Source organism: Hippoglossus stenolepis, chromosome 8, assembly GCF_022539355.2.
Source record: "Hippoglossus stenolepis isolate QCI-W04-F060 chromosome 8, HSTE1.2, whole genome shotgun sequence".
NCBI lineage: Eukaryota > Metazoa > Chordata > Actinopteri > Pleuronectiformes > Pleuronectidae > Hippoglossus > Hippoglossus stenolepis.
In genome coordinates, this window is record NC_061490.1 from 8425034 (window position 1) to 8446682 (window position 21649).

The 21649-nt window shown below is 40.3% G+C and overlaps 1 protein-coding gene and 1 long non-coding RNA gene across 2 annotated transcripts; both read right to left on the reverse strand.

The window, feature by feature from the left end:
• Window positions 1–441: 441 nt before the first annotated feature.
• On the reverse strand, window positions 442–20953 carry LOC124852261 (G-protein coupled receptor family C group 6 member A-like). The gene is made up of 7 exons (XM_047340834.1): window positions 20648–20953; window positions 18373–18382; window positions 6863–7157; window positions 6187–6309; window positions 5673–5885; window positions 5324–5447; window positions 442–2295 (listed from the first exon to the last, which is right to left on the reverse strand). The coding sequence occupies exons 1-7, from the start codon at window positions 20838–20840 to the stop codon at window positions 1193–1195; spliced, it is 2061 nt and encodes a 686-aa protein (XP_047196790.1). The 5' UTR covers window positions 20841–20953; the 3' UTR covers window positions 442–1192.
• LOC124852241 lies at window positions 16133–17676 on the reverse strand. Its single transcript, XR_007032862.1, has 3 exons — window positions 17481–17676; window positions 16552–17352; window positions 16133–16345 (listed from the first exon to the last, which is right to left on the reverse strand). It is a non-coding gene; the product is annotated as an uncharacterized LOC124852241 (long non-coding RNA).
• Window positions 20954–21649: the final 696 nt, after the last annotated feature.

The window sequence follows — 21649 nt, forward strand, 5'->3', positions numbered from 1 at the left end:
GGAAAATGGCCAATATGGCCACTAAAGTCAAAATGGCGGGCTTCCTGTTGCTTTTTTCCAATTGCACCACTGAACTTTTTTGTTTGTCTGGTCATGATAGACCTGGGCTACGATTTTTGTGAAGATCGGTGAGGTGCTCGGGCCCTAATAAATGTTTTCTGAGATAATTATCTCAGAAAAACAGAGCTTTTTATTTATTTTTTACTTTGTAAAAGAAAGTCCTGCCCTAAGGTTATCAATGTGTGTCCTCTGTATGTGGCTGCACCTTCACAGCAAGTGGAAGTGGTCTATTTGATCTGTTAACAATTTATAAAACTAAGATTCGGTTCCAAAAATATTCAACAATCTTAATTTGCCAAATAAATCAAGTTTGTGTGTTGCACAATTTTTTTATAAAAAAACAATTTAAAAACAACACTTTTGATGTTTATTTTTCACCGGGATAATGTACTTGATAAAAGTATTAAAATTGAAAATAATAAAATGAATAAAACAAAATACATGTTCTATCAGGGTTTTATTTTTATTTATTTTGTTAAATGAAAACTTATCTCGGAATATCCAAGATAATTATCTCAGAAAAACAGTTCTTTATGCCAAAAAAGAAAATTCACCCTGAATCTGGGACAGGTCACTCTAATTTAAACCTTTCTATAAAAGGTTTTTTAAAAATCTAGTGACTTCAATCAACAGCAAGCAAAAGTAACAATAACAGATTATTCATTCAGTAATTTGTCATTCCATTTGGGCGACTCAGGGAACAGACAGTCCTTGCAGGTAAAAGACTCATCATCGATCACCCCATTGTCTTCTCCACATGTTTGGTGAAACCAGTGACTGCAGAACACAGGACAAACTCTTTTTGGATCATCTCTGTTTTAGAGAGCTGACTGATTATGTGCTAGTTTGCTAACCAGACAATCAGTTTAAACAGACAGGGACAAACTGTATTTACCATTAACTCCTGTCTGACAACTGCTGACATTACACTACACCTCTGTAGTTTATCTTTTTTTTTATTCCAGGAAGACCCTAAATGCACATTACACCTTCTAGAAAATTAAGTGACTGTCCTAGATTACCCAAAGCATGCTGTCCCACATTATCAATCATGTTTGATAAAGTGGGACAACTACAACTAAAAAGTCAAATAGCTGCGTCCCTCCTCACAACCCATTTTAAATAATGACAGTTATATGCTGCTTCTTCTGAGGAAGTGTTGTGTTGCTGGACCTCTGTGTAAACTTGTGCAGCTCGTTCCCTTTGTCACGACTCCATATTCGAGGTAACCAGCTGCAGGTAGAGAGGGTGGCAGAGCACAGATGAAGTCCCGACCGATAGACTGTTTCTCTGACACTGAACTCCCAGATACGGAGATAGAATCAGAGGTTTTGCTGGAATATTGATACACATTGTTTCTGAAAGCACTCGTGGTGTTTTGTTCCTTCCTGAAAATGATAACGTAGCACTTTGGTAAGAAATGGCAGCTGAGGATGCCATAGTTGGACATGAGAATGACCACCATCTCCACAGCCGAAAGGTAAACTCCTGAGGTGGTAACGTAGACAGGAACAAAGAGCATCCAGGAGATAAGGTAGAGCAGCATACTGAAGGTGATGAACTTTGCCTCATTGTAGAACTGGGGAAGTTTGCGGCCTTTGAAGGCACAGATGAAACACACAAATGCTAGGAAAGCTATGTAGCCCAACATCACCCCGAAGGCCAAATATGAGCCCTCGTGACACTCCTCCAGCAAAGTGGTTGGTTGCATGACGATTTGATGAAATGGGCTCTTGAGGACTAGCCAGCAGATACAAATAATCACCTGCAAGGCCACACAGAGGCTGGCCATGACGTAAGGCTTGAAGAGCCTCCGCAGAACCTCCTGCAGTGCAGGGTTGAACTGGAAGGCCAGCAGGATCTGCAGGGTCTTGATCAGGATGCAGGAGACGCACAGAGTGAAGCTGATACCGAAGAGCACCTGTCGAGCCTTACACTGGAAACTGTTGGGCCGACCGACAAACAGCACGGCGCTGATGTAACTGATGACCAGAGAGAATAGGATGACCTGGCTCAGTGGCCCTCCGGCAGCCTTCACTACAGGAGTGTCGCGCTGATGTAAAAACAGAGCTGACACCATCACAGCCAGGATGATACCCAGGGCAGAAAAGATCAGGAGCACCACAGCAAATCTGTCCTGCCAGGAGAAGAAGAGCACGACTTTGGGGGTGCAGCTGGAGCTGCCCTCTGCTGACCACTCTCTGCTTATGTTACAGCTCAGACACTGATCCATATCTGCAGGGATGGAGGATTACAAGCACAGGTACGGATTAAAACAATAAAAGATCCTATCTGACTCCACAGAATCCCACACCCATCTTGGTGATTAAGCTAACTTGGCTCTGGGTAAACATAAGCATGAGCATAACCAGGTAAGTGAGAAGTGCTTAGTTTATTTTAAAAGATGTTTATCAGTTTCCATCACTTCTACTGCCAAGCAGGGAGTTTCCAGGCATTCAGATCTTTATCAAGTTGTTGGCAGTTAATTGTCGTCAATTAAGCGTGACTGCCTTGGAAGGAACATCAGTTTCTACAGTAACAAGTGTCACACCAGCTCACACTTTGTGGTTCTTAGTATTTCTGTAAGGGACAAGGTTTTACTTAATTTATTTTGTGTTGTTCTTTCAGTCTATTATTGTGAACTAGTATACATGTTGAAAAGTAAAGAACAGAACCTTTCCATTGTGGTTACTTAATTGAAAAACTGATTATGTGGAGAGATTTGTCTATTCAGGAGCTCTACTTGCCTTGCAACCAGAGGAAACTGGGTCTAAATTGAGTTCAGCTATCATGGTTCCTGCTTCCTGAAAGTCTCTGCTCTGCAGGTCACACTCTCTAATGGCTACGGGACTAACCTAACATCTTGTTCCATCGTTTGTTGTCATGCAGTATGATGCAGACACAAGATCATTTACACATGGACGTACTGGATACACTCCAGTACGGATACAGAAACCGGACACACTAGTGTTCTGTTTATACTGCAATGTGTTGTTGGGGATCGAGCTCAGACAAAGGCCGATGATGAGGCCTACCTGGGCTTTGAGAAGCCTGCCTATAGTTTTTGTCTCGGCCATGAGGCAAAACACCCAGAATGCTTCATGGGACCCCCATGTTTTTTAACCGCCGCCCGAGGTTAAACTCGGGCCTTCCATTGGCTGAGAGCCAACAGACCCCACGGCCCCCCCTGAAGATAGGACCAGAACCTCTCCCGGTTCCTCCAGATGATCCAGACACTTAAAGGGAGCAACCAATCCAAACGTTTGTATTTTTATTTTTAACTTAAGTTTACGCTTTTATTTTTGTGAGTCCGCCGAGTGCATTTGTTTTGTGCCAGCGTGTCGTGACGAATCTGCGTTTCCGGCCACATCGCGGCACTGTTTACGTTAGACCAATTTTGCGGAGATTTTAACCCATTAAAAGGCCGGTACACAGCTGGACGGATCTTAGTTTGTCTGCTTAGGTACAGTAGGGTCCCCAGAAGTTGTCTCTGGCGGTGTTTGAGATCTCCTCTGATCATTCTTTGCATGTTTCCTTTTCTCTCTCTCTCTCTTTTCTCCTAAACCCGCCTGCACACACGTTCCGACCTGCATCCACACAATTCACGTGTTATATACATTCTGGGACTTGGATAGTGCGATTGCATCTCGACACCATTCGGCGCTTTGAACCACGAGATAGACCAAAGCATCCCTTTGTTCTCCATTTCCTGTTGGTCAAACCACGAGTTTATACCGCCATCTTGAATTCGATCCTACGTCAAATCACGTGGTTAGACCGCCATCTTGAATTCAGTAACACGACACCACGCGGTTAGACCGCCATCTTGAATTCAGTAATACGATGTCATCCCCCATGACTTTGTACACCATCTTGACTCCCCCTCCTCTCTCTCACACACAGACACAGACACAGACACACACACACACACACACACACACACACACACACACACACACACACACACACACACACACACACACACACACACACACACACACAGACACACCACACACACACACAGGTATTGCATGTGTGTTATAAATCGTGATAGGTGTTTGTGGTTTTATCTTTGATATAGTGGTTCTTGTTAGGATAGTAGTCATTAATTAACATTGATGTTATTATCTTAAATATATTCTATGATAGCCAGTGCTTGAACTTAAAACCTTCACTGTTCATTATATAATCATCAACAGTGAATATTGAGATTTCTAATTGAACTTTTTCAGATTATGAGACTGATCTTTAAAGATTGATTGTTGGTCCCTGATACCAGGGTGGTGCCCCGTCTTTTGTAAATTATAATTACAGATTTTATTATTCTTAATTGATCATTTTATTGTTTTTCATTAATAATTTCATTATTCTTAATTGATAACTTTATCGTTTTTAATTAATAATTTTATTATTTTTAATAAATAATTGTATTATTTTAATAATCATATTTTATGATTATTAATAATTAGCCAACATCAAGTCTACCTATTATTGCACAACAGTGTGTCTGCATATAGTGTGAATTCCGGTAATCTGGGACATTGGGTAATGTGGGACACCTAAGCTTCAGTCTGTTCATTTCCTGTTCTAACCAAATCTAGTCAACAGGACTTTTACTATAGGTTACCATGGACATCATGTTACTGAAATCACATGACTTGATGGGGGGTCACAGAAAGGGGCAGGACCAGTTTTAATCAGAGGCTCCCCCTTGGAATTGCATGAGAAGCTCAATGACATCGGATTCTGACAAGATTAATGTAAAGGATATTAATCTGTTGTAAATTAAGCAGGGAATGTGCTTTTACTCTGAAGACAAAGGCAGAAAAAGGTAGATGCAGTTACATTCTAAGGGAACAGTAGATTACTAATAAACTGATAAATTACTGATAAACTACACATCTTAAAACCCATTTTTATAGACTTGCTTTCATGTGATGTTGGGTTTTTACTGTGTTTTTATTGTTTTCGTTACACCTTTTATTTTACTTGTTCATTTATTTTTATTGTCATATTACTGCTTTTATGTGTTCAAGTTTTCATTTACTTTTCTTGCTTTGCTATTGTAGCACTTTTTTAAATCTTTCTTTTAAAAAGTGATATATAAATAAGTTAATGAATATCCTCCCTCTTTGCTCCTTGGATGTGATCACACCTGGGTTTCTGTACTTGTAAGCACACACACCCCTAATGACAGCTTTTATTTACTGTGCACATGTAGTAAATGTGTGCAGTGAATCCAATGTGTGCAGGGGTGACAAACCTGTTTTATTCGAGTAGTAGTTCGCAGTACAGTTGATGCACTCATAACAACAGGTGTGTTGACCTTTGGCGGTTTTTTTGAACTCTCCAGGGACGCAGCTATTGGAGCACTTGGAGATGATGTCCTGCAGAAATCAGAGAGATTACATTCAACACTTCATTTCATTATTCTTGTCTTATTTTATATTATATTTCTCATATCAAATGTATTTGATTTCCTGAATTCTACTTTTTGGAGATACAAACTGAAATGGTGTTTTCAGCTTCAATGGTCTGCATGTTTTCAGTTAACACATTTTGCAGTAATGCATGTGTGTAACGTTCCTAAGGGCAGCAGGATTTGGGCCTACCTTCAGGTCCTGGAGGTGCTGGGTGCTCACATTGGTGTAAGTGAAGTTGTTGGTGTTTAGGTTGTATTCAGCCACAACCTCAGTGATATGATTATTTCCTCCATCTGAGCACCACATTTTCAGGTCGTAGCCCAGGTTGATGTCACCGCTGCCGTCAAACTTATATGTTTTTACTCGAAATTTAAACTCTTGCAATAACAGAGGTTTCAGCAGCTGCAGGATAGAAGACATTTCATTATCAGCCCAGTACCTTGGAAAAGTCTAAACCTCACTATCTTGAAGTGACAATGATAAATAGCCCTGTGCAGAGTCCATCTCCTATCCCTTTGACTGTGGGGTCTGCTGCTCACTTGTTGCACTTCAGCTCAACTCAGGCCTCTTGCCAAGTTGATGAAGAGCAGCGGAGCCAGAGACCTCTGGGTACCTCCACAGCCTTGTTTTTCCACACACACACACACACACACACACACACACACACACACACACACACACACACACACACGTGTGTAATTACCTCCCAGGGTTGCATTGTGCCTGGTGTTTTGCAGTCTCTGCTCCTGCAGACAGAAGCCACAGTCTGAGTAATGGCGCTGACAACCATCTCAACACTAAGGATAGTGGAGGCATGAGTGTGTTCCTGAGATTTGCTAATGCATGTAACCTTGTGCATGAAATCTGGGGTTTCTCCCACTGAGTAGGGATGCACTGGTAAAAGTGTCAGATAAATGATCTGTAATGTAATTTAATATGTATCTACTCAGATCTTGAGTTGCAACTTACAACCTCTAATAAACTCTTTGCGACTGTTCGTATGTGTAAGTTTCAAACTTTTTAGCTTGGTCATAGTTTTGTTTGGTAACGCACAAAACTGCTTCACCTTTAACTTTCCCAGCAAAAAGGTAAAGATGCATATGTGTCTCAATACAGGGGCTGCATCCTACGGTGGACACAGGGGCCCACGAAAGAGGAGGTCTTTGTGGAGGCCGAACTGAAGTTATATGTTCTGGTTTACAGAGGATTTTCAAGATCTCCATCAACAGAGGATGCAGCTTTATCTGTGGCTCCTCACTTTGATCATAAAAGGTACGGCTGCTGATGTTTATCAGCTGCCACTGCAAACCTGTTCTGCTGCTTTCTATAACAGTTACCGCTATGTGTGTCAGTGTTGCCACAGAGGGTCAGCAGCTTACTTGAGGAATCATCTGGAGTGTCAGTTGCCTGGCGATGGCAATGGATACTTCAGAGTAAGAGGCACCTATAACAGCCATGACTGGCTGTCCACAGGCAGAGGTGTTGCTCTCTGTGTAGCAGTTGTCCCGCTGCATGAAGTCTCCTGTGAGCCTCAGAGCTGTGCTGGGATCACTGCAAGAGTCCACGATTAGGTAACCCAGAGTGACGTTCACAACCTTGAGCAGAGGGGACTTATTCATGACCTCGATAGCATTGATCATAGCCAGAGCCAAAATCAGGCGTCTTTCGTCAAACCTGTGAAAACAATACATTTATTATTCCAATAATAAATACAGGATGTATGTGATAGAATGGAGACTGTGATGGACAAGAAGACAGAGAACAAATAACTGTGTGACAAATAAAAATAATTCTAAAACTAAAAATACTTGAAAATCGTGGAGGGGCGCTTCATCCTCACCCAGGATCAGTGCCCACAACCCAAAATGGCCGCCGGGCTAGAGACTACAGCTCCCAGACTGCCTCATCGTGCACCCAGCTGCAGGTGCTTAAGGCCCCTAATTGAGGCAGGGCTGGGAAACTGAATAAAGGGCAGAGGGGAGAGCACCACAAGAGGAGAGTTGGGCCCGGAGTAGGAGAGAGGACGCCTACATGGAGGAACAGCTACCGAGGACCTTGCAGGTGTTGTGCCATAATGCATTAAACGTGATACCATAAAATGGTGTTCCTTTCGGCATTCAATAAATTTGGTTATCAAAATAAAATACTAAATATTAATATTTTATTATTAATATTAAATAATAACTTGAATTGATTAAAGTTACCTCGGGGCACCACCCTTCAAAGGAAGGGAAAAGATAGCCAATTTATTGAATAAAGTCTCATAAAGGTACTAACTACAAATTTGAAACTCTGATTAACAATTAAATTAATAACTATAACCAAAATTACCATATAGATAGTTAGCTAAGTTGAAGGATATGGAGTTCTTGACAGTGTAGAGGTTGGCAAAATTCACTTATGCAACATTAATGAAAAAACATTTGTGAAAGAAAAACATTTATTATGAATATAATAAAGTATAAAAACACAAATTACTAACGGTCTAATTGCTAAACAAAGATAGGTATGTGATTATACATGTGTAGTGTCTGTGAGCTGCGAAGCCTCAAGATGGTCGCTTGGCCAAAGAAGAGATAACACCCGTCCCCACCTATTGGAATGTTTACGACCTGTAGAGATAATGAGGTGAAGAGTTATGCGTGTGTCTGTGTGTGTGCCAAATTAGAGGAAGTTACTAGATTGGATGCAACAAAAGACTGTGAAGAGCATAACAGACTAACATTACTTTCTCAATAACTTGTACCCAAAATATCACAACACCACAAATCAAACTTATACACATCACACAGAATCGAATAAACAGTCTTGCTTAGCCTAGTATAATTATTAAGCCCAGTTGTGTTACCAGTCCGTGGAAAGGGGAAAAAGGAAGTTGCTGTGCAGTTCGCAGTTTTGTGTCGTCTTGCTGGTTTCGGTTGAGCTGTGTAGCTCAGTTGCTGGCTGAAGTTTGCAAGCAGGACATCGAGTCGCTGCTAGGACGTTGGTAGAGCTTGGAGGGCAAGGAGGTTTCCTTGGTGAGATGAGCTGGAAGCTGCACCTTTGTGCTCCTCTCGAAGAGTTGGATGGGAAGAGAAGATGTGAGCTGGAGAAGAGGCTCCACAGCCTTCCCTCCTGTAGAAGGATTGTAGGAAGAGGCAGGACGAGGCTCGACAGCCTTCTCTCCATTGAGGGAGTTTCGAAAAAGGGGCAAAAGGATTGGATAAACCTGGCTTTATATTGGCCCGGTGACCTCACAGGTCATGGGGTCCAGAGTGAGCAATGGGAGTTGAAACCTGTGTCCCTGGGGGGGTTTTCACACCTCTGATGCTCCCTGGGAGACTGAGTTTCTTGCTCTGGTTTTTGATGGCCCCTGGGAGACTGAGTCTTGGAGGAACATGCGGCTTCAGGCTTTGACTGAACGTGTAGGCCGAAGTGCGGTTTCACAAAGAACCATGGCCCAACACAGGGTTGGATTACTTTTGTTTGGTGAAGAAACCACTTTCTCCTCCGGGACGCTTTATGTTTATTCATGGACTTTTTTGTATTTTTTATTTTTGAGTTAAAGGGGACATAGCATGCAAATTCCACTTTGTTAGTGCTTCTACAGGTTAATGTGGGTATCTGGCATGTCTACCAACCCAAAAACTCTGGGAAAAAAACACTTGCGCGTTTTGTTATAGTTCCTCTAAGTCAGAAACGTCATGCTTGAGCGACTCGATTGAGCTTCCTGGGCTTTGTGTCGTAACAAGGTACTGGAAGTCTCCCTACATGGTCTTGCCCCCCCCGTCACGCCGGGTTTACACCGGAGGCAGCGAGGCTGCGAGGCAGCGCAGCGCAGCGCCGTTCCCAAGCACGCAGCCGCCTGGCTGTTCACACGGGACGAGCATTTCTCCGCTGGTCAGCCCGCGATTCACTCACATGTGGCATTTGTCTGGATCGTTGGGACTGGGAGGCTGCAGCAGTTGCTCAGGCGCGACCGCTCGCTCTCCCGTGTGTGAGCTGGAATTTGTGTCAGCGCCACACAGCCAGCAGTGTGGAAGACTTCCGCAGTGTTCCGCACTACTGTAACACTTCCGCAGTGTTCAGCACTACTGTACGCCGGGTTACAGTAGTTACGCCGGGTTAACACCGGACGCGGAAGTGCCGCTGCGAGGCAGCGCAGCGCTGTTCTCAAGCGCGCAGCCGCCTGGCTGTTCACACGGGACGAGCATTTCTCCGCACTGGTCAGCCCCATAGACTTATTATATATAAGGTCAGCCCGCGAATCTGCTTTCTCCGCTTGTTGTGGTACCCGTTGAATGTCGGGGTTCGGGGGTAAATTATGGTCTTCATAGCCCCCCCACCCCTCTCTTTCTCTCTCTGTCTGTCTGCTTGTGTGCTTGTAGTGGATGGGCAGAGGGGGACATTTCATTATGTGATTGGGAAAATTAAAACTCCAGGACAACAGAAGGGGAATACAAAGTATGGGATGCATATTTGATCATTTTTATCATATAAAATATGTAATTTATATCATTTAAAATCATGAGGGGGGAGGGGGGAGCTGGCTCATTAGCATTTAAAGGAACAGGCACTCAAAACAGGTCACTCTGTGGAGGGCTGTTTTAGACAGGGTAAAAAGGGTGCTGTTTTAAATGATCCTTGTGGTATTTTGACCAAAGTATGTTACAGACATTTCATTAAGACCCCAAGGAACCATATCAACTTGTGGTAAAATGGGCATGCTATGTCCCCTTTAAAGGAACTGCCAGTGGGACGGACCAATAAACCTTTATTTTTCATTTATACTGTCTGATGGTGCCTGTTTTACGCTCTCTTTTGCACTGCCCCACCCTAGGGACAACCCGTGACACTACACTACATATGAGACAAAGTTTGAATTATCCAACGCCCAGTCTCTGGCGGGTGTGTTCTTCATCAAATGAGTCTAACCCACACAATAAGGAGGTAAGGTTGACTCGTCTCTGTGAACAAAATCACATCTGGAAGTGTCAGTGAGAAAATCTTTGTACGTTTCCTAATATGTATTTGTTGCCGTACTTCAGTTGAGTGTTACCATCTCATAATGCATTTTCTTCTTTCTATTTTTTCTTGACATTTTAGAGGGAAATATTACTTTTTATTCCATCACATTTATATGAGAGCAACAGCTCGCAAGTACTATGCCAATTGTTAATTAACAAAAATATAGATTTAACCCTAACCCCAAAGTTTGGTACAGTATATTGTAACTGTGTTGCTGTTTCTGATAATACTTTACATTTAAGTGCTATCAATATTATTATCACTATTTAAATATACTGGATGATCTCACCTGATACATGGCTGTGGTTGTGGTCAACCCAGTCTCATCAGAAAACGTACACCACCTACGTTGGTCCACTTGGAAAAACGTAGTATTCTCACAATTTGGCCTCTCAGATTGTGAGATACCTACGTTTTTGTCTGCCCATTGTTTTGCATTGGCCTGTGCCCACGTCACGTGACTCTCAAGTTCCCGTCTGCGAAAACGAAAACATGGCGGACATTCCTTGTATTTTCAGATAAAAATGTCATTTTATAATATAGTTTGGGCATTAAAATACATTCTGACACCATTTCTAGCGAGAAATATGCTCTTTGCTTCCACAATCTTCAGCCAGTTCATGCTTACGATCTATATTTTATTAGTTATCACGAATATTTTTCAGATCTCGCCAGAAAAATCGTAGTAATGTAACGTTTTTATCGTTGCTATGGTGGTTGCTGTGAACGCTGCCATGCCGTAAACCACGTCGTAGCGTGCTGTTTGAATCATCGTCCGTGCGTTGCGTCGTTCAGTGAGCGTGAACGTTATTCACGTTATTTGATATTAATATTTGATGATAGATTACACCTCTAATTCGAAGGATCTAAGAAGTCCCCGCAACTACATTCATACCGAGGCGGGCCCGAGTGCGCATGCGTGGACGGCTTAGTATAGCGAGTGCACATTTTTACAGTATATATGCCTATTGTGTATTTGATAAATTTGATATGGACTGATGATGAACATTAAGATTATTTTTCGTATATCATTAATACATTTTTTATCTTTACTTTTTTCTTATAACTTTGTATTTGTATTTCTGCTATGTAAAGAGTTGTTTGTACATACTGTTAATCTTCATGTGCTCTGTAATAGCGATGAATAATAACAAATCTGCTGTCTACTTGAATTTTAATTTTTTTATTTTGTATTACTGTATAGAGATGATAGACATACTGTATAAGGCAAGGGCTAAATCAATTATATAATTTATATATAAAATTCAGCAAACAATTCCAGCAGCAAATGGTTTCAGCAGTTCACACAAGGCGTTGGGGTTTGAAGGGTTTTTAATTAATGTAGGTACCATACATACAAAACAAATGTGACTACATTCCTAAAATGTAAATTAACAGTAAGCTAAAGAAACAGCAAGATAGTCTTTTCAATTAAACAAATACAAATAATAGTAATATTACATTATTAATATATACTGTATATACAGTATATATTATATATACTGTATACATATTGACATGCTCTGTTGTAATACATCTATATATCTATCTATATATGTGTATATATTTATATATATTAACAAATATTAACAAAAACTTCTTGAAAAACAAACACTTAACATTGAACCTTTTATGTCACATTTGTGTGTGTGTATGCGTTTTGTGTATATTCATGTTGTGTGTATGTATGTCAACTCCCGGTGTTCTCCTTTGGCACACACTGCAAGTGCCACGTCTTCCCACTGTAATTAACCAAGAATTTTTTTTACATTAGCATTGAATGGAATTCAAAACTTGACAAGGAAGAAGGGCAACGAGACACAGCGAGCTATAAATGCCATATGCATTTAACATGCACACAGTAAGCTGATTAGTGTAAATGACCTGATTATTGTAAGAGTCAATTGTCAAGACAATAGTTTATACTTGTCTTTTTTAAAATATTTTTCAAATAAATAAATAGCACCACATTAGCAGCAACAATTTACATAAAAGTAAAGAAATGCATAATGTTATATAAGAAAAACTAACGATATATAATACAAATTTCTTAATTGTAATATTGCAGTAAACATTAAGTAATTTTAGGGACAATCAAATCCAATTAAGAGACATTGTACATACCACATGGAACAGGGCTCCCGCTCCACCAGTTCCATTACGTTCCCCTGAAACACATTAAAACATGTTTACCATTAAAAGCAAACCTATGGTCAGATGACTTTACAGTTTGAAGTTGTGGTGATTGTAAATCCAGTTAGTATCTCTGTAGTACAACATTTTTTGTATATTACAACTAAATTTTTGACCTCAAATTACAACAAATAAAACCTTCAACCTTTTGTTTTCAGTACCTTCTTCACCGGGTAATACTTCTCTCCTCCAGTGATTGAACGGTTGCTTCTGAAAGAGCAAAACAAGAGTACACTTACTTTCAATCTGACCTCATATATTTTAATATTAGCATTGTTGCACAATTTGATAATCAATTGTCAGTGAACATCCTAATACTCCTACCAGAGCTATGCATTTAGCACATGCATCATGGAGATCATGGGAACCTACTGGAAATGCTAAAAAACTGGGTGTGTCAATCTAGGGCTGCAACAACTAATCGATTAACAGTCGACTTCCACTCCAACAAAAAACAATAGTGTTTGGGGTTCCACAGGGTTCCTTCCTGTGCACTTTTAACTTGACATGATTCCCCTTGGCTTTATCATCAGCAAAAATAACATGATTACGTTGATGACCAGCAACATTTCATCTCATTATCCGCTGATGACTTCAAACCCATTAACTATTCAGCTGGTTGGAAAGAAATAACCACTAGATGGCAGCAAACCTTATTTGGCTTTAGAACAGGGAAAAAAACAGATCATGCTTATGGGTTTTAAATCATAGACACTAGGGCTGTACAAGATATCTAAAAATTACGGTCATCGCAATATCAACATGGGCGATGTACATATCACAAAAGACTGCTTGGACTGCGATAAATGGTGTTCAATGTGCCATGTATTCACGCTCTGCATGTCAATATATTTGGCCAATTAGATGGAGCCCTGCTGCCCTAGATAATAAATTAAAGATATTCAGTTCATTGTGCGCCGGCTCTGTCAAATTTCGTACTGCCTCCTTAAAAAATTGTTAGTAATCACGCTTGTCCCGGGCCAAATTGATGTCTATAAATGGATGATTATATAAAAGAATTGCACAGCTTCTTTAATATAGTCCCAGAATCTGAGGGAAAGGTAACGGCGCACAAACACAGACTCCGCTGCTCACTTTTCTCACTTTAGTCGCCCTACGACATATGTTTGTGAGTCCAAATCCACTAAAAATATGTGAAAAGATAAAAAATCTAAAGAGTAAACATGAATGATGAGCTCAGTTTTAGGGATCATATCCATTCACACACTCAGATATATATATATGAATATAATACTCCAATTTATTACCACAATATCACAACTCTAGCAAAACAAATTCCCATTTACATAATGTGATGTAGTGTCATGACAATTGTAGAAACAAAGTTCACAAACATCAGTCATCTTTAGGAAGATTTCAAAGGTTAGTTACTCTGACCTACATGTATGTATTATTTACTTGTGTAACACCTTAGTAAAAATACAACGTTATTGTGTTCGTTTTCTAAAAATGTCACCACAACATACCCTGATTCAACATGGCACTGGGAGGCTGCATGCCAGGACTGATGGAGGGTTGGTTGAGAGGACAAGCGGCCAGTTGGCTGATGGGTGGCTGGTTGGCAGGGATGATGGAGGGTTGGTGAGTGGAGGGATGCTGGTTACTCCAACCTCAATGGAACAAAAACACATTAATATCAGAGTAATGTTTTGTGGTGCATACTAGCATATTAATTATTTTCAATACATATAAATAAAATACATCCATACAACTTAATTTGATCTATGCTTTAAATGTGGTGTTTATGACTTTTGCAGTAGACTGAGCTATATGTTGAGATTTCACATTCAAGTTAGTATACACATACACACTACACTATACTATACATTCCTAACGTTTCACACCAAACTGAAACGTTAGGAACCAATATAAACTCTGCTCCATGGTAATTATTAACAAATACCTAATACTTTTCAATACTGAAATATTAAAATTCATAATTGCTCGTCCCATACCTGTCCAGGAGCATCAGCTGTTGTGGAGCGTGTCAGGTCCCGCGATGATGACAATGCCCGCCCCTACTCTGGTTCTGATTGGCTACCCTGACCCTAACTCTGACGGTCCTCATTCCTAAACACCAATACATAGCTCTGGCGCCAATCAGGATTACTAGCCAATCAGAGGGAGAGTAGGGCGGGTGATGACTTCGTCATCCCACAGGCCCCCCCCACCACCACCACCATCCCTAACTTGCAGCCACCCCTCCCCCACACACACTGTGTACATGCTCTCTGGACTACTTATGTATTCTCTCACAACAATATTTATACTTGTGTCCATATATTATGTCCATATACTTACACCAGTACTCTTCTGCATGATATATTTTGAATACTTCTGAACATTTTTTATGTGTTCATACTGTATGTATCTTAGTGTATTCATTTTCTACTTTCACTACCAATGACATTGACTCTGTATAAATCTATGGTATCCATCTGACTTGATACATATATCTGCATTCAATTTGGGCAAGTGTAGACCTAATTTTCCTTGTGAAACACTTTTCATATCACAGTCTTCCCTTTGATTTTTAACATTGCTACTCCCTTCCCCTAGACCCCAATGTAGCATGGTCCCTGGTTTTTAGGATTACAGTATAGAGTACCTAGTGGGTGCATGTTTTAAGAGGACCCAAATATGAACTACTAAGACGTCACATTGTTTCTCTTGAGCTCATGGAAATGACCTTCAACTTCCACCTACTGTCACCTGAACCATACCGTACTGGGTGTGATTTGAGGTTTTGACTGTTCATACCTGGACTATATCTTCACTCCAAGTGGTGGGACAGCCTCACACTTGGATGTAAACCAATTTTAGAACATATTTGCTTATACTGGAGATCTTTTAAAGTAATGTCCCAGAAATGATTTCTGATAGAAACCCCTGCCTCATTACCGCTTACCAGCTACTGATTTAAAGTGAAACATCTATTGCTGTACTGCTGTGTTCATTTCTTTGATGTTAAGAATGTTTCTCATATGACCTTATCAGATTGCATTGTGAAACATCTGGGTCACCTAATTTTAGTGTAAACAAGAGGGTGGACTCTGACTTATGACTGGATGTATTTAGCACTGATACACAAGCTTGATGTTACACATCTTAAACAATATGATATGGGCGCCACTTAGACAACCAGACCTGTGTGCTTTGCTGTGACTATAAATGACTGAAACCTCAGATAAAGAAAGTAATTTTCTGACCTCAGTAGCTGAGGTACTCTCTACAGAATGTAATGTGCCCATTCTACTTCAAATCCATTTGATCCTTTTGTGTTTATTTTGCTTAAAGCAGAGCATTCACTGCTTTAACTCAATCAGCATCTTATCTGCCAATAACATGGTGTAGAAGTGCAAGGAAATCCCAATATGTTATGATCAATGTCATTTATTATGCACAAAAATTACATTAAGGCAGTTGCTGGAAATTATATGATCAACAATTCTCATGCAAAAAAATACAAAAATAGTGTTTGGGAGAGGGGGTTTCAGAGGGAGGGGGCAGCTATGGAGAAAGTTCTGTCACTCCAGGTTTGCTGCTTGGTGTGATGGAGACAGGAGGTTAGCATCAGGAGCGGAGGCTGCTGGAGGGAGTGTGGAGCTGGAGCACAGTGGTACAGCTTCACTTGAGAAGAACTGAAGGACACAAACAAACCATAGTGTTAAATTCTGAAGATGGTTCCCTCTGATTGTTTTTTTTTTTAAAGATAAACGTCAGACAGGCCACTAAACACTAAATATGCTAAAGCTAACAGCTACCCAACACAAAGCTAAGGCCTTCCTAAGGCTGCCAGGGAGTAGCAACAGTAGCAGTGCAGCAACAGAGTTATTCACACGTTTACCTAATCACAGCACTCGCAGTTCTTGAGCAGCGAAGAAGTAACTCTCCATGTTTTCCTCTTCCGAGGAGGAGTCATCCAAAGACATTGTTGCCGTTCCAGAATATGTCGGACCCACTGCAGCCTGCTGAGCTTTAACTTTGTGCAATCTTCTCTTGAGCACGCAGAGTAGACCCTCATGTCCCGTCTCCGTAAATGCCTCAGTACTGCCTGAGAATATATGATAAAAAACAAAACGTTTTAATAGTGCGTTTGTGTGTATGTATATATACACACACATACAAGGCTTTCTTTTCTACAGAAATCTTTTTCCTGAGTTGATGTCTCTACTTATTGCCATCTAGAATGTGAAACCAAACACTAACATTTTAATGCCTCTGCAATAGCCAGTTGCCGGAGGCATAACTGTATGTTTTCGGGTTGTCCATCTGACTATTTGCCTTAAAGTCAAAAGGTCAAGGCCACAATGACCTCATCTTACGGTTTCAGTTGTCGAGGTTACAGTGACATTTATATGAGAAAAAGTATGTAGAGATATGTACACAGAAACTGCACTGGTTAGCGGAGTCATACAACCGCAGTGCGGTAATTCTAGTTTTGTTTTTTTTATAAATGGGTTAGCTATTTTTACAATCTACAAATAGTAATCAATACATTTTGTCACAGTATGTTACACAAAGAAATTGGCATTAAAGTTGGCATCTTGTTGTCTCACCAGCCTGACGATACAGCTTAAATCTTTGCTGCTTAATGCTCAAATAGAGTCCTCAATGGCGTTCTGCAAGTCATTTTGATTGGTTGGTCCTTGTGAAGAGGAGAATAAAATGAATTAGTGCCAATATCAGTTTACAATCAAACCTTTTTGTGTAGACCTTGTGTAAACAGAGTCAAAGGACATTGTGCAACAATGACATACATTTTTTCCACAGTACCTGTCGTCCACTGCTGAACATCTGACACCCATTACTGGACTGTGTCTTCCTGTAGAGTGGTGATGTTCTCAAGGTCCTTTGCACAGTCTGTCAAAACAAAATCAGAGTTACAAAATGTTAATGCTGCACAACCCTTTGCAGATACGGCTAGTATTTGCACACCACATCGGAGCAAAACAAAACTGCAGTCTGTGAAGCAAGCAGTTTTGTAGATATAAGGGAAGTGCAAATATTTCTGCACGGAACATATTCAGTCCCTTAAGCAAAAACAATGGCCGACAGCAACCTCAACGCCTTCGTCTACTTACAGACTAGTGAGTCTCGTGCTGCCGCCCACTGACCGATACATCGCTCTTTTCTAAAACTAATGAAGGCAAATTCACACATGTAGACAGAAATAAACAGTATAAATTAAAAAGGTGTAAATATTGCTAACATGATGTTTGACGGGGTCATCATTATACATAACAGAGGAAAACTTTGCACATCTATTTCGTGAGACAGGCGACAGGTGCGTAGGAGAAGGATAAATTCAGAAGGTGGTGGGGTTTTGTTTTCTACTTTCCAAACATCATTATTCATAAATAAAATTGGTAGGGTACAAGAAAACGCGATGCGTCAGAAAATAAGGGACAATGTAATATAACTTTACGTGTTTTGTCGTCTCATGGATGTAGTCAACCAAGGAAGACACCTCAGAATCCTTGGCCAGAACAACAAAAAATCAATCAAGTCTCAAACATATACAAATATATACATATTTACAAATGTACTGTTTATGGCACTCTAAATTTTTTACCCTGGTTGGCTCTTAAAGCCGTATAGTTTACGGATCCCATCCACTGCAAAAGCCAACATGGAGGGTGTGCACGCAGGGCACTGAATGCTGCACCTGAGACAGCCTCTCAACTTCAAATTTGGCATAGGTCTATTCCAGTAATGCATTCTGCATGGTATCCCCACATATCTTAATCTGCTAGAAAAAGACAAAAATCCAACACTATATTATAGTAAATATATGGGAAACATATTGCAAGCAGTGGGTAATTACTTCCATTTTATACTCACCGACCTAAGACTTTTGTGCGATGTTCAGGCATGCTAACAAAAGCTTGCCGTGACATTCCCAGAGCCGCAATCTTGAGATCCTCATATTTAGTGTACCAATCCACTGCATACAAGGTTTTAAAATTGACTGTTGCTGGCCAGTACCCACTTTCAACTAGATCAGCAATGTCCACTGAAAAAGTCTTTGAGTGTATCGCCCTGAAATTCAAAGACAAAAAGCAATTATTTCAATGCACAAGCAATCTTAAATGACATTACTGCATACATTTTTTTCCCCAAAAAACATTTAGATTCCTTCCAATCAAATTTACTTGCCTTCCTGTGGAAAAAGTTGTTTTCCCAGTTGAACAATCACAGCAGGAAGCATGCTTGGTCAAAAATCAACCATTCTAGGAAGCAAGGGAAAATAATTTGATGTACTAAATTCCAGTAACATCAACGTTAGTCAGCGGAGGTATTCTTTCAGTGTGATATTAACTTATATTTCACCCAGCGTACTTTGGGGATTTAATACAAAAATTATATTTAGTATATTATATAAAATGGTGTTTGTGGTATGTAACTTAAAAGTACCTCTTTAATGGTAGGAGAATTTCTCTCCCTCATCTTCCTCGATGTATGTGGATGGTGGCAGTGGCTTAAACCCGGCTTCTGTTTCTCTCCAGGTCTCCTTCTCTTTGGGAGAGGCTGCCCTTCCTGTTCCTCATCAAGCAAAACAAACTGTTCGGCCCCAGTTTTTGACGTTGCTGAAACTCCTGTAGCTTCACTTGGACCCTCCTTGATTAAAAAACAGAACATACCAATTGTTACTTAAAATGTATCGCAACGCCCGAACATCTTGTTTTGAAAACATTATTGTCATATTGCATACTATAAATTAAACCAAATTGATCTGATATTGTGGAGTAATGGTAGACAAATACATCCCTTGTTAATCTAAAGCATTCATAAATCAAAGTTCAATCATAAACCATCCTTAATTTGAAAGACGAAATCAAACTATCACACTCCAAAAATAGGGAAGCTCTCAAAACTTAGAATGAATGTATAGTGAAGGCCCCACAATGGGCCTTTCACCCTGCACCCTACACTGTATCGTGTAGAACTATTTTATGGGCTGATTCGTGGTTTCTGTTAGTTTCCTTATACCATTACATTATCTGTTTATGTTTATATTTATATTGTAGCGTCCCTCAATGATGAGCTAAGCGTCTTGAACTGGTCTCACCAACCATGTATTCACATCCCAGGTAACATAGGCTACAATGGGCCGTAGCCTGTGGCAAAACAATAGAATATTAGCAAATGAATAGCATCCATTCTCTGTATCGACAGACACCACATTCGCTGTGTCAGCACTCGGACTGTAAACCCAGATCGTTACAATATCTAAAAACAAAACAAAATAAACTACTTACCTGACAGAAGGATTATAACATCGTCGTCTTCCAAGCGCTCCATGTTTATGACGTAGCTTTGTGTTAAATGGACCGGAAAGTTAAAAAAAACTTTATTTACGACAGTCACACGACAGGTCCGCTCACACATGCGCACTCGGGCCCGCCTCGGTATGAATGTAGTTGCGGGGACTTCTTGGATCCTTCGAATTAGAGGTGTAATCTATCATCAAATATTAATATCAAATAACGTGAATAACGTTCACGCTCACTGAACGACGCAACGCACGGACAATGATTCAAACAGCACGCTACGACGTGGTTTACGGCATGGCAGCGTTCACAGCAACCACCATAGCAACGATAAAAACGTTACATTACTACGATTTTTCTGGCGAGATCTGAAAAATATTCGTGATAACTAATAAAATATAGATCGTAAGCATGAACTGGCTGAAGATTGTGGAAGCAAAGAGCATATTTCTCGCTAGAAATGGTGTCAGAATGTATTTTAATGCCCAAACTATATTATAAAATGACATTTTTAACTGAAAATACAAGTCACGTGACGTGGGCACAGGCCGATGCAAAACAATGGGCAGACAAAAACGTAGGTATCTCACAATCTGAGAGGCCAAATTGTGAGAATACTACGTTTTTCCAAGTGGACCAACGTAGGTGGTGTACGTTTTCTGATGAGACTGGGTTGTTGTGGTATGAAAGAGTTGTTTTTTTTGTGTACATCCTCATGAATGGGAAAGATTCCTGCGATGATGATATCTCCTGCAGCTGTAGCTTCCATCCTCCTGGTATAATTTTCAGTGGCATGTCCTGTATCCATAATAAAAAGGAAAACTGTGATATGAAAGTAGATTACAAGAACAACCCAGGCCATATCACTATCCTCTGTGTTTGCTGTCTGAGCTCTCGCTGGTTTTTCACCTCTGGCAGAGTGATACTCTCCTTTTTAAGCATCTTCCCAAGGCTAAAAGAAAACTCTCTCTTGCTTCCTCATTCACACGTTTCTCTTCTCACATTCTCCCCTGCAGCCCTGCCCACTTCATGACTGACAGTGTGGGAGTCATTGTTCTGCAGCTTTCATCATATCTGCTCTTGTGGCTCCGCATTTTGCCACCCACAAATTAATCCATCATTAAAATTACTGTTGAGGGTGATGAACAGTTAATACTTAATATGAGTTAATATGAGTACTTGGAAGAATTTATATTTTATATAGCACCTTTCAAAACACAGTTACAAGGTGCTTCACAAGTTAACAATGACAATTTTTAAGTAAACAATAAAAACAATTGTAAAAGCAGTTTGAAGATCACCAACAATAGAGCACTGACTGTTGAAGAATTTAAAAAAATGAGAAAAGAATAAAAACTAGATCAAATAAAAATAAATGTTTTCTGAGATAATTATCTCAGACCAACTGTATTTACCATTAACTCCTGTCTGACAGGGAAGCTTCTGATTGACACTTGCCCCGCCCTTTCTGTGACATCAACCAATAAAGTCATATGATTTCAGTCGCATGATATCCATGCTAACTTATCGTAAAAGTACTGTTGACTAGCTTTCGTTTGAAAAGGAAATAGACATACTGGAGTTTAGTTGTCCCACATTACCCAATGTCTCAGATTACCAGAATTCACTCTCTATATAAAACACACGCGCAAACACACACGCACACACACA